The sequence below is a fragment of the Lissotriton vulgaris genome, chromosome 3_1, assembly GCF_964263255.1.
Source record: "Lissotriton vulgaris chromosome 3_1, aLisVul1.2, whole genome shotgun sequence".
NCBI lineage: Eukaryota > Metazoa > Chordata > Amphibia > Caudata > Salamandridae > Lissotriton > Lissotriton vulgaris.
In genome coordinates, this window is record NC_141689.1 from 2,131,505,785 (window position 1) to 2,131,520,491 (window position 14,707).

The 14,707-nt window shown below is 43.4% G+C and overlaps 1 protein-coding gene across 1 annotated transcript in view; it reads left to right on the top strand.

The window, feature by feature from the left end:
- The window catches only part of ATP8A1 (ATPase phospholipid transporting 8A1), a 780,070-nt gene that overhangs the window by 205,474 nt on the left and 559,889 nt on the right, over positions 1 to 14,707 (top strand). Inside the window, exon 5 of the mRNA XM_086963885.1 lies at positions 13,713 to 13,758. Within this exon, the coding sequence (XP_086820011.1) occupies positions 13,713 to 13,758 (46 nt within the window). The remainder of the gene's footprint in view (positions 1 to 13,712; positions 13,759 to 14,707) is intronic.

A 14,707-nucleotide genomic window follows, 5' to 3' on the forward strand; every position in this document is an offset into this window, starting at 1 on the left:
CCTGGCCTTCAAACTTCCTAAATTTCACCATTCTACCCCCCTTTTGAAATCCTTACACTGGCTCCCCGTGGGTGCCAGGGTCCAATTCAAGCTTGCAACCATCACCTTTCTGGCCCGACTTGGCTTGGCTCCGGCGTTTATCTCGTCCGAGATTACTCCATACGTTCCCACTAGGGAACTACGTTCGTCCTCTCAATCCCTCCTCACTGTCCCCCGTTTCCGGAGAAAGAAGTGGGGAGGATCTAAATTTGCCACCCTTGCCCCGACCCTTTGGAATTCCCTTACCCTTGAACTTCGTACCATTACTCTGTACCCACAATTCCGTAGACACCTTAAGACCTATTTGTTCACTAAGTCTTTTGACTAATCTTCCTCCAACCCTCCCGGTCTATTAGCCCCGGATCCGGTTAGAGTTAGCGCCAAGAAACCGCTGGTATACGTGCGCTCTAGAAATAATTTTAAATCAAATCAAATCAAATCTGTATGAAGAGCAGGATGTACCATTGATATAACTTCAACAAAATATTACTGTTGTACAGTTTCAACCCACCACCCTATCCCATTCCCGGTTCCTCGTTAATAGGAGGAGGGGAGCAAACAATAGAAGCAAACCCCCCCCAGAACATCCCTTCACTCCCTGCTGCCCTGCTGTGTAGGCTCAAAACTACCCACATCCCTAACTAGCAGAGCGCCTATCGCCCCAATTAACTGAGAACTACTACAGGGGAGTAGAGTGGCTCCGCTTTAGGCCCCCCAGAGCCCAACTCTAGCCCCAATTAGGAAGGAGGCATTGTTACGTATCATTAGTAGCACAGTGTCCCACACACTTTGTGTCTGCAATACCTTAAAAGGAACAAATAGTATACATTACAGAAAAACGTGAAGAATCTCAGTAATTGTCTCTAGTCACAAAAGTTATTTCCAAAAATGTAAGCTATTGCCATTATAAATTACAATAACTTTTATTTAAGTATTAATTATGTAAAACGAATTTAAAGCCATTGTTAATTGTAATATCAATACATCTAAGTCACGTAAATACAACACAAATTGCATTACAAATGCTATAGGTGTCACATTTGGGAAAGTTACAACTATTGGCATTGTAAATGACAAAGCTATTCATTTCGCTATTTTCAAAACCAACGCATAAATAAAAAATGTGTCATTTACAATACCAATAGCTCAAACTTTCCTAATGCAAGACCTATTGCATTGCAAATGCTTGTTTTAGTTCTGCTGCCTGTATTTTTGCTGTGTACTGGATTATGTTTTGCTGGTCTGAATGCTTTGGGCACTTTGCCACTGCTGATCAGTGCCAAAGTGCAAGTGCTCGCTATGTAAATTATGTTTATGGATTGGTGTTTCCAAGATTGGATTATTTGTTTTACTAGGAAGTTCCATGTGGAGTGAACTGGGTGTGGCCAGGACCTGTAAATCTAATGCTGCTAGCGGGTCTGCAGCACGGATTGTGACAAGCACACAAGCAGCCTTTCAAAGGGTTCTCAGACCTGCCACTGCAGTGCCTGGGCAAAGTTTTTACTGCCTTATCGACCTGGCAAGGGCACTCACTTGCCCGGCCCTAACCTTCTCTGTTCTTACATGTAAGACCCTCAGGTAGGCCCAAGGTACCCCCATGGGCAAGGTGCAGTGAAGGGTAGGGTATGTGCTGATGTCCCTGGATCATTCTTCCATCTGCAGAGCGATGTATCCAGGAGAAGTAGTTACAGTCAGTCATTTCATATCTGTCATCCTATCTACAACTGCCTGCAGAACAATCATGCCCCAGTGGAGAATGGTTGTGTCTGTTCCAGGGACTGTCTATTCCAAATATTTCTGTTATCTGAGCTATCGAGGGTCTTCTTAAAAGAGAATGGAAACATCCTGACAGATATGTCAAGCAATCTGATCATAGACTTTCAAATTGTATATAGTTAAGATGGAGCAGGGAGTTCTTAGCTTTTTTTGCCCAGATGCAATGTCAAGCCTAATTCCTCTCAGAAATGGTGTTTTCTAATCTGAGAGCTTTGGTAGTTGCTTCTAGGGATGTTATGACTGCCCTTCTTGATTTACATCTGCATGGATGGAGATGGATGCTTCCCAAAAGAACAGTTTGTTAAAGATGGCTTTTTCTGGCAGCAAGTTATTTAGAGAGGAATTGGAGGCCGTTCTTCACAAATCTTTCAAGAACCAGAAATGCATTCAGACTTTCTGTCACAGCTATATCTAGACTCCAATAATCTGCTTGACTCAAGTCAGTTCGGCTAGGGTCAATCCCTTTGGAATCAAATTTGGTGGCCGATTGAGGCTGGTGAATGTCCCCGTCCAACAGTTAAGGCCAAGAACCTATGAGTGATCTTTGATGATCAGCTAATTTCGCAGCTCAGATCAATCGTCTAACTTCTTCCTGCTTCTTTTTACTGAAGATCTTATAGAGGACTTTCTCATTTATTCCTTAGAAACTCAGGAAGTCTGTGGTACTAGCTCTTATTCTTTCGAAGATATACTACTGCAATGCACTTTTTATGGGCATTGATAAGGCACAGAGGATGAAATTACAATTGTTATAAAATGCTGCTGCACGATTGTTAATAACCAGTCCTAAAAGCCATTCCACCTCTGCTGGCATAAGATCACTACATTGGCACCCCATCCAGCAACGTGTAGAATTTAAGGCCCTCTGTTTGGTGCACAAGGCACTATATGGAGGTGGTTTGGTTGATAACTAGAAATTGTTCTCATGGGACACTCCCACCAAAAATCATAGATCCACAAATGTGGGTCTCATTCATATCTCCAAAATTCGCAGAGCAAGATGGAGAGGTAGGAATCTATCACATTGTGCAGCCAAACTGTGGAATCAGATGCCTATCGCAATGAGACTACAATCCAGCAGGCAGCTTTTTAGGAAATTGTTAAAATCCTGGTTGTTCCCCCCTAACAGTCCCTCTTCACACTTTCAGCGCAAAGATTCCGCGGAATTCGAGCGCTTCACAAAATGTATCTTATCTTAGGTCTTTCAAAAAAAGCAAATGAGGTTTTGAGAAAAACTGTCATAGAAAGAAGGATTTCTTTTTCTTCAGCTCCTGATTTGAACTCATAAACACCTAGAACAATGATTAGTCCTGAAAGACCTCAGAGGAAAAGGGAATTCAAAATTGCACCCCTGACTATGCTGAGGAAGTGCCTGGCTCAGACCCAGTAAGGGGGCAGCTAGCTTTTAGTCCGGATCAGTGGAACAAACTAATACCAGACACATGGGGTGCTGGATATTATCTTAGAAGGCCAAATGATGGATTTTTTTACCTTCCCCTTCAGTTCTGGATATTATATTTGAATGCCACATGATGGATTTCTTACTTTCCCCTTCAGATTCTCATCTGGGTAATCTGTTATCAAACATGGAAGCGTCATCATGGGAATGACTTCATGACTTAAAGTGACTGCCTTCTTATAAGAAAGAGCTTCTCTTGTAATTGTTATTAATGAGTGCGGTATAGTTGTGCTTTCCTGCCTTTGTTTGTTTTCTCTTTTAGGTAGCTACCCTATTTATAATACTTTGGGCATGTATGAATGTGGGCAAGGTTGTTCTACATATTTTTCAACATTGGTCCGTTGTCTCAGAAGAGTAAGAGGCTGTCGTCCCAGTTACTCAAGACATTCAAGCTTATCTGTCATGGTGGTCGATTCTGTCACCTCTGAAACAAGACACTTTGTTTTCTTTTCATGATACAAAAATTCTCACACCTGATGCCAGCAGCCTGGGGTGGCTGTTTTTCGAGGCCCAGTCAGCCCTGGGTCTTTTCTTGGAGCAGGAGAGGCCACAGTCTTCCACTTGGAAAGGCAATAATGGCAGTTTGGACAACCATTCTGGTTTTTGCAGTCCAACTCATGGTGCAGTTCTTAAAGTTTGTACAGACAACAAGGATAATTTATCGAAGTCACCATTTTGGATGGGTTCACAAGACCTAAACGTGTTGATTCATCAGAATTTTTCCTAGGCGGAGGACAATCTTCTTTCTTTTAGAGCTGTTCACATCTTGGAGGTTCACAGTGCTCAGGCAACTGAGCTGACTTTCCCATGGGTCACATTACTTTATTCTCAGTCTTCCTGTATTCTAAGATTATTTCTTCAGTGCTGAATAGGTGCACCTGTACTTTTCTGGGTATTGCTTTTTGTAAATTACTACTTCATGGTTATGTACGTGTAGTTCATTCATTCATGCTACTACTCCCTGTGACATTGTTTTTCATGGTGCTAGTTATTTATGTCTTAATGTAAACACAAAATGTAAATACCCAATAAGGGATGTCTGGTAAAAATAAAAACATTCTCTGCAGGCTTTTGTGTCTGGAGTTGTATCTGTTTGCAAGTCAGTCAAATGCCCAACTTCATGTGTATTTTTCAAGATTTCAATATTTCTAGCGATAAGAACAGATGCTGTCCTGAACCTTTGCGAAGTCTATTCTTATATCTTTCCCCCAGTTTCCTCATTCCCACAGATCTAGCAATAGTTTATAGGTAGGGAGCTGAGGTCATCATGGGTTTCCCTTATTGGCCAACGAGAACTCCCTCTTCTCAATCTCCTAGCCATAGGCACAGAATGGGATGTTCCTCTGACCCCTGTCGCATTCCTAGTATTGTCTGAATCTTTTCGTCTGGAGGTTGAGAGAAGGGGTATTTAAGACACAGATTGCATCTTCCAATTTCTCTTTCTTTTCAAACTTCTAGGAAAAAAACAAAAAAACAGTCTTACCCCGCAGATGCATCAAGCCCATATTCTGCGAATTCTAAATTGCAAAAAATACCGAATCACAATTTAGAATTCGCAGAATGGGATGCATCAAGAAAAGCGAGTTAATAAAGCGAATCGCAATCGGCCGCAATTGCCGATTGCGATTTTCGCTAAATCGCATAAAATTTGCAGAATCACCCGTTTTCCATGTAAAAATTGCGAACTCGCAACTACCGAAATCGCAAATTGCGATCTCGCTATTTGCGAAACCGCAAAAATGGAAAGTCACATTTCGAGCACAATGATGATATCACAACCAGGAAGTAGGCAGTTCCCTCCCTCATTCAGAACACAGAGCCTGAGAGTGGAAGCAGCACCGCCCAGAGCTCCACAACAGACTACCTGCAGCACCACACCAGGACACAAATAACAACTGAAAATGTCCCAGGAAGCAGTAGGGAGCTGTGCACCAGGCAGAAAGAGGAAAATACAATTCTCAGAGCAGGAACTGGAGTACCTCATTGAGGGAGTCTGAAAGGACCATGATCGCCTGTTTAGAAAGGAGTCCCAGAGAGTGCCTGAGGGGGACAAGAGGCGCATTTGGCTGTACATCCGCACAAAGGTGAACTCAGTCAGAGTGACCCTGCGCTCCATCTATGATCTAAAAAAGAGGTGGTACGACCTCAGAGGGCGTGCCAAAGAACGCATCGCTGAGAGGCTGGGGGAGGGAATTGCCACCAAAGGAGGAGACCACACTGTTGCACCCAACACTCCACTGGAAGACCTTGTGGAGGACACCCTCAATCCTGCAGCCTGCGTGGGGGTCACCCGGCTGGACTTCTTCCGACCCACTCAAAAATCCCAAGGTAAGTGCCATGCGACTGCGACCCCGTCCCATAACAATGCCCATGAGTCCAGAGCTAGCGATTTGACAACCCCAGTAATGCAAGCCATGCACACTTGAAATGCCCTATTGCATTGTGGGACTTTTAGTGTGACCACAATTCCCTGATAGCCACACACAGTCACGTGAAAGTTATTCCTAAAGCCAGTTAGGGAATGCAAGCCTGCATGCATGTAGCAATATCCCATGTGCAAGATACATATCATTAATCATGCACCCATTTACATCACAGGTGTGTCTGAACAACCCAGCACCGACAGCGAGGGTACACATAGAGAAGAACCCTGAGGACACCGAGGGAGAGGGCCATCCTGCACCCCGACCCGGACCATCACAGCCAGCAGGAGCAATACAACCACCTCCCCATATGGACAGGGACACCCCTGCGCCCACAGGTGCCCAGCAACCACCCCATGTGACATCCATGGCAGTGGTACAGGCCACACCACCAGCACCCAGGAGGCAGACACGGCGCACAGCCACTGTGCGGTCCCAGTCCAGCGGACTGATGAGGCAGCAGCGCGACTTCTCAACACGCACTGGCAGGGGGGTACATGTCGGGGATACTGGGCTGGCCATAGAACGCCGGATGCTTGCAGTACACCTGAAGCAGGCACGGCACTTGGCAGCCATCCACCTGCAGCTGAATAAGACTGCGCAAAATGTGGGCCAGCTCACAGAAAGCATGCAGGTCATGACCGCAGCTGTCCGTGAGAAAAGCCAGATCCTGGTGTCCCAGCAGGATATCACCCGCCGCCGCCACCGCCAGCTGCTGACACGCCTGTCAGCATACACGAGATCTAACCCTCTCATAGGAAATGCCACCTCCCAACTTTCGCGCCGCTCTCTTGCCATGCAGATTCAGATGGTGCAATGCTGCCAGGACGTCGCCAGGGCCCTTGAGCAAGTCACCACAGCTGTGCAGAGTCTGCAGGCGTCTGGCCATGGCCAAGGAAGTGTGGAGGATGATGCCAGTAAGGGCACTTCCAGTCACAGCAGCCTGTCCTTGCTGCTGGTAACTGAACGCCACTGCAGCACCAGGCCCACTGCAGCATCACGGTCCAATAGTGTTGTGGAGGACGTTGAAAGGTTACTGGGTGCGTCCGGCCATGTACCAGCAGGGCCATGCTGATTACACAAGCACGCCTCTTCTCTAACATGGGGCTGTATGAGAGAATACAGTTCTCATGTGATTTGAGAAAAATTGAAATAAACATTATTGTGAAAATAACAATAAGAATTTTTAGTCACAAGTTAATCCGACTCATGTCATTATTTCATTCGTCATGCATGAGTGCAGTGTGGTGTGAGGGGAATGGGTGCGCTAGAAACAGTTCATTGTGATATGGTTGCGGCGCCTGTGTCCTTCAGCAGGGTTCTCCCCGCGTGCATGATGCACATGTGCAGGTGGGCGTTGTCCCCTTCCGACTCACTGCCAAATATCTCCACAGGTATCCTCAGCTTGGTAGCAATATTGTGGAGTATTGCACACGTGGCCACGATGCGGCAGAAGACCTCAGGCTGGTATTTGAGGGCCCCACCAGTCTTGTGTAGGATGCAGAATCTGCTCATTAAAAGCCCAAATGTCCCCTCAATGCAATTTCTAGTGTGAATGTGTGCAGCACTGTAACGCCTTTGCTGTGGTGTGGCAGGGTTGAGGTGTGGGGTGAGGAGGTACTCATGGAGGCCGTAGGCGCTGTCACCTGAATGATAGGAGCAGAGGGTGAGTGCCTGTTAAGTGAAGCTACATGGTCTCGATGTACTGTTTATTGGCATGTGTACTTACCTAGAAGGTGTCCTTCGCCAAAGTCTCCCCATGCCAGGCGTGTGTGCATGCCGCTGTGCCAGAATATGAACGAATCATGCGTACTCCCCGGGTATTGTGCCACTATGTCGAGGATGTATGTCGTTACAACGCATACTTTTACTCCGCATACCATTACAACGCGGTTTTTACACCGCATACCATTACAACGCATAGCGCTTTGAGGTGCTGGATAGTGGTAAGTATAATTTACTATTCTAACTCCAGTCCCCGTGGACCCTAGGGAAGGTGTTGGATAGTAAATTAAACTTACCTCTTATCCTAGAACGCCCCCCAGCGCAATGCGTTGTAATGTCATGCGGTGTAATACCGGCGTTGTAATGGTAGTGCGGAGTAAAAGTTGCGTTGTAACGGGTGTATACCCTATGTCGATGATGATAGTCTGCGTTGCAGAACATCTGGATGTTTAGTGAGTGGTATGACTTGCGGTTCCGGTACATGTATTCTGTCTCAGCGGGTGGGCAGATGTGGATGTGGGTACAGTCAATGCATCAAATTACATGGGGGAATTGCATTATGTTGTAAAATTGTATCTTGGTTTGATTCAAGTCCTGTTGGGAATGTTAGTAATGGTGTAGCCGGGTCAGCATGGCCTCCAGGAAACTCCTTAGGCAGCGGGACAGTTTGCTCTGGGACATCCCCCCTGCAACAGCAACTATCCCCTGGAAGCTTCCGGAGGCCAGGAGGTGCAGGCAGCACAAGACCTGGATATAGGTGGGCACGGCATTGGTCCTCCTCGTTGGGTGCTGCATCAGGGGGTCAAGGTCCCGGATGAGCTTGGTAATCATTGCCTAATTCAGCCTGTACCTTGAGTAGATTTCCGCCTCAGTCTGGCCCAGGAGTGTGATCCGCTGGCGGAACATTTGCTCCTGGATCCGGCGTCTGTTCCTTGCTGCAGCCTGGAGCCTTCGCAGCCTTACCACCATGTAGAGTCCTGGCATTGTGAATGTCCTCATGCTCCTACTGTGTTTCCTTAAGTGTGTTTGTTCAGCCCGCACCTGTAGCTAGTTAGGACATTTAAAATTATTATTATTTTTTTTAACTTTATGGTTACCACCTGGTTTGGGTGCTCCTTAAATTGCGCCTCGCAAATAGCGATTTTCAGCTATTTCGCTAATTGCGATTTTTCATGCATTTCATTTGCGATTATTTTGCGAATTCGCAAATGAAATCGCAGAATCATTGGGAAATCGCAATTACAGATTCGCAAAGAGGGTTCCACCTTGATTCTGCGTTTTTATTTGCGAAGTCGCAAAATAAATTTTGCGATTTCGCAATTTGGTTAGTTTTCTTTACATGAATTGCGGATCATGGAATTACGGTCGTAATAGCTCTTTCGCAGCTATTGCGATCGCAATTTGTGTTGATGAATCTACCTGTTAATGCCGTCATTAGGCTTCTTTTGACTGATCGGCTAATGCAAATATATTTTCTGCAGTCACTTGTCTGCCTGAGAATATTCTGGAATTTTTGCACTGTGGGTTTGAAAATAAACTGTCCGTTTCCACTTTAAGACTACAGTGGTCAGTGATTAGAGTTTTTACGGTTCAGTGAGGCATCTTTTCAAGGGTGGAAGTCTTGTCTCAAAGATGTTTAAAGGCTTCGAGTTATTAAAATCAAGAATAAGGAGTCTTTATCTAGCCATGGAACTTTTCTTAGTTTTAACCGTTTTAAAGATCTTTTAATCTTTGGAGAAAGTTACAAAAATTTTACTTTTCATTGCTTTCACCACACCAAGAACAGTTGTAGAGTTGAAATATTTTCTTTGTTGTGATCCAATTTGGCTGATTTGTAAGCACTGGTTCTCTTTGAGATTGAGGCCAGGATTTGTTCCTAACATTATTTTGGCCCTCCTTAGGAAACAGGAAGTAGTTATTCCAGATTAATGCCTTTATGCTTCTTCACAATCCGAGGCTTCTTCGGAATCCGAGGCAATGCTTTATATTGTAGCTGTGGTAAGGGCCATTAGAGATTTACTTACTCCGGTCTACAGAATATAGTCAGTCAGACAGTGTGTTACTCAGTTTTGGTAAGACTAAGAGATTTTAAATTGTCCCAAGCTACTTTAAATCTATGAGATAAAACTGTAATCTCCTTAACATATCAAGATAGTCAGGCAGAGAATTTCTGCTATCAGTTCAGTTTGCTCTACCATGGGAGTATCTGCATGACATGGACTCTTCCTTCCACATTTATTTCATATTGTATCATGCATTCAGCACAGAAAAAATTGTGTTTAGGCGCTGTAATTTCTAAACCTACTATGTTATACTTTTTCAAGTCTATCTTTAAATATTTCAGTCATTATCTTTTTGTAGTGTTGTAATAAAGTTTGTATTGCCACTGTTTTTTATAGTTGGTAATTCATATTGTGATTAATTGCTTGAGCACATCCTCAACTATGTAAGGAGTGGGAAGAGTAAAGAGGAAGTAATGTCCAGATTACTTCTCGGTAATCATTACCCTAATTCTTCCTTCCTCGTCCCAGTACAATGACCCTCTGTTTGTAGAGATCTTCCTCAGTGTTCTGATTGAATGGCTTCATAATTTCAGGAAGTGGTTGGGGGAGGGGCTGTAAAGTTTAGCATTTACTGTCTAGGTTTCATAGCTATGGGAAAGAGCTTTGTAAGAGAGTGATGTGATATATCGGCGGGCCTAATCTCAATTAAGTACTGGAGGGAGGAAGGAAGAATTGAAGGTTACAGATAAGTAATCTGGACTATATGGTTTCCGGCCAGTCATGCATTTTGCCTCATGCCTCATAGAGATGAAGAATGTACATTATTATAGCAGATCACGTGGGCCCCTCAATATTGTAGGTGATGATAATATGTCTTTATATAGTGCAGGGTGGCAATAGCCTGCATGAAAAAATATTGAATTTCAGAAATGAAATATCCTGTTAATGAACAATAGCACAATCTGTCAGTTACATCAGGCACATCAAGAAAAGCAATAGGAAGGTAAAAGTACAATCTCAGGATTATTATTATACGCTGTGTTTAATTAATTCAGACGTTTCTTGTTTTGCGACCAGTTTCGTTCTCACCAGGCAAGGAGGGGGAGAAGCGGACTTTCCAGAAGTACAACTGTCAAGTGGCCTAATGTAATCTGTGACACCATCAGTGTGGCCTTGGCTTTTAGCCAGCAACACTTTTTTTTCCTCTTGGGTTTCTTGAGCCTATACTTGCAACCATAAAATCTAAATTCAGTTCTCAGAATGTAACCTTACGTTGAAATAGCAAGTCGTAAAAGAACTACTTGGAGCTAGGCCCAAGCGCGGCAGAGTACCCTACCTGCAGCTTTGGCACTACTTTTAGAGCTCATGAGGATTGAAATTGATTCAGTGTGTCACGCTGAAGGTTTTCGCACAGTCACTGTGGCCCGTTATGTGTATGATTGCTATAGTACCGCTGTTTTCTGGAAGGGAGAAGTTTACCTTCTCAGGCAGTGGGCATATGTTGTGAGGTTGTGCACAATAAGCAGTCCGGTTTAGTTAGTTCCTGAACCTCAGTGACGTCACTCTGCTCCAACATGGAATTCATCACTGGTTCCCAATCTGTTTGCTGACACCTCCCGTTTCACCAATCAGAGGCAAGGCCGTGCTTAGTCTTTCTTGTGTGCCTATCCATGTATGTATTCCGTCGTAAATTTCAGTGTTTAGTGTGCGTGTACATTTTTTTGAAAAAATTATTTTTTTCCCCTCTTGCACAGCACTTTTTTTAAACTATATTGTTAGACAAATAATTTTATCTCCCGAAGAGTATAAAGCACTTTGCTCATAACGGCCTAAGTAGACTGTTTCTAAGGAAGCCTGTGTCTTTTCATCCCTTTTACTTACATTCCCAAGTACAGGGGTCTCCAACCTTTTCTGTAGTGAGAGCTAATTCTGCTCAAGGAAAGTCCTGCCGAGCTACTAGCATATTTTATCACTGTAAAATGCTGATGATATGTATTAACATTACACTGTGATCACCCGAAGCACGATTATCAGTAGTAACCACCCAAACATTCCAGGTGAAGTTATCAGCAGAATGCTAAGGAAACGTTTATCAATATTAAATGCTTGTAATCAAGTAAAGTTCATATCATCACATACTGTGTGCCACAAACGGTATTACCACAGCAATAAGTCTTCCGAACTCAAATTGAATTATCATTCAGCGAACAACTTTAAATTTGTTTTATAATTGCAATATTTTGTCTTAATTAGTATAGTAGTTTTTGAAAATACACATATTTTTCTATCAAAATCACTTTCCACTTTGAGCAATCAAACTCCGTTTTCCAGAACAAAACCCTTTCAGAAAAAACTTTTTTTTTCCTTTAAATTTCAAATCAGTTTTCCTTGTTAGAAAATACACAGTCGCTAAACATCAGCTTTTCTTTTTCATTGAGTACCGCCATGTAAAAATGCCTCTCATGGACAAATTCTGCTTCAAATACCCAGGTATTGGAATCATAGGCCATGCTTGCTCACCATACCACTATGAATGCCTCTAATATGCTAATAATGCTAATCATTAAACAAGGGCTACCACTGTGCCACAGCTGTATGTCCAACATATATTAGTTATGGCCATTATAATGGAAGAAGTGGTTGCTACTCTGTCAGGAAGGGCTAAAAGCAGGCCAGTCATGCTCTTTATATGTCAGTGATGGCAGCAGATATGTAATAACTAAACCTGTATGCACAAAATAGGCAAGGAGGAACATTTTATTGCTATGGTACAATTATACCATGAACGGGCTCAATTGGGTCAGAGATATTATTCTTATGGTGGCGACCAGCATACATATTTGGCAGTCCTTGACACTAGGAGTAGCTTTAAGGAATCAATACTGTTTATTAGGGAAGGACACAATGTCACACACCCACACAAAATTGAATGTGAGGCTTCTCATTTTCTCTGCCCTGGATGCATCCTCCTCTTCAGCTCTTTGGTTGATCATGCTCACAACTAACACATTTTCACTCTAGTTCTTGCAGTCACACACTTTGGTGAGTCAGCCCTGGTTACTGCTGCTACTATTCTTTGCTGTCGCACACAGTGCGACTGATAGAGCAGGGCATATAACATGCCCAATCTACTACTTAGGTAGATTTAAAGTGGCGGAAAAATAGGCCAACGCCGTAGCCTCCACATGCTTCAACACCCTCTGCAAGAACTTCAAATGGATCCCTCCCCCCAAATCCAGGAAGACAGTCACCCACGCATTCATCGCCAGCAGGCTGGACTATGGGAACACCCTCTAAGCCCGAATCAATAAATCTCTACTCCAAAAACTCCAGACCGTCCAGAACGCCGCAGCCAGACTCGTCCTCCGCATCCCACGACAAGACCACATCCCCCAGCACCTAAATAGTGACCTTCAAGCTGCTCACACACACACCTACAAAGCCCTCCACAACACCGGACCCCAATACCTCAATTAAAGAATCTCCTTCTACGCCCCCAAAAGAAACCTCCGCTCCACTGACCAGTCCTTGGCCGAAATCCCCCGCAGCCACTGAGCCAGAACAGGAGGCAGATCCTTCTCCTACATTGCCGCCAAGACCTGGAACAAACTCCCCCTCAGCATCAGATGAAGCCCCACACTGCAAGCATTCAGGAAGAGCCTCAAGAGCAGGCTTTTCTAATGACCGGAGCGGCCCAAATCCCCCACTCCCAGTGCGCACTATAAATCCCTGATTGATTGATTGATAGGCCAACACAGTGTGTGTTTGAGTGTTATCAAGAGGCACTGCCATTGGGTTGGCTGTCTCACAGGTAATAAAACGAGTAGTGCTGCCTACTTTAATACACACAGAATCTCTGAGATCGGCTTGGTTTGGCTTCACCTCTGAGAGATACTTTGAGGGTGCTGGTGAGATACCAGTAGCTTCAGAGCTACAGCTTGGAGACCCCTGCTCTAGTATGTATACAGTGTTTTGATACTTTGTTAAGTGGGAATTACAGGTTTTGCATGCACCGCAGTTTTATTGTGGTAATTTGTTTTTATTAACACTTCTCAAATTGTGTTGTAGGTTATCAATTATATTTCTTTTTACTGTTCGTCATATATTTTCAATGGCTTAAAAACCCTTACTTGTGTTTTTATTAATATAAGTATATGTGGTCCTAACTTGTTGATCTGATGAGCAAGTTGCATTTTTTCAGTTCGCGCTATATTATTTAGAGCATGAAAATAACAAATTGTCACATTTTTTACATGTTAACTGAAGCATCCTTTTTGTTTACTTCAGAAAAGACACAAAGCCGACAGGCAAGTGAACAAGAAGAAAACACAAGGTACATGCTGATATTTTTCGATCCAAACTTTTTATGTTTTAGCTAATGATAGTTAGTTACTTTGTCCTTTGAGTAAATTTATTTTCTCATGTGTAGTTTTTAAAAAAATTATCTTGTTATGATAGTTTATCATTGTCATTATTGAAATGTCTATCCACTACATTTTCTTAGAATGAAGGCTACAAGAATGCAGTTCCTCAAAAGGTGGCTTCCCAGAGGTCTAGTCTATAAAATTCGCATCAATGATAAACCTCATTCAAAAATGGCCATGGACATTATTTCCAAAGTAAATAAACTGCTAAAGTCTCACCAATTCATAGCACAAATTAAATTATTATTCAGAAAGTAGTTCAGTGCATGTTCCTTTAACCCGTGTTTTTTCAGTGAATTTCCAGGTTTTTTAAAATGCTACATTCTAACTATAACGTCCCTGAAACCTCTGTTTTTTTCTGTGAATTTCTACGTTTTTTTAACTAGAAGTCGCATTGCAGAGTGGTGGACAAACTGGGCTGGACCTCCAACCTGCGCTTAGGAATTCTACTGCGTAGGACTTACAGGAGCTACCAGAAGGGATTCTTGGCCCCCAATGCCCCTCATGAGTAAAGTGGATTTCATCCCCTACCCAGTAGTGGTTGGAACAGTTAGCAGCCAATCAGATTGCAGACACAAGCTCAGGAGGATTTGCGCTTCCTTCATGGCTATATTTGCATATCTGAGAAATATTTAAATTTCTCAGCAACTACTGAACGGATTTACACCATTTAACAAATACAGTGCTTTCTGAACCAAAAGCTACAGTTTTTGCCAAATTTGGTGTAATTCCTTTCAGCAGTTCGGGCTGTAGCCATGTCTAAAGTTTCCTTTGGAAATTAACATGAAGGAAACACCTTTTGGGACCCCCCTTTTTCTCTGCCCGCTTGACGTTTTATAAGTAAGTCAACAAACTTTT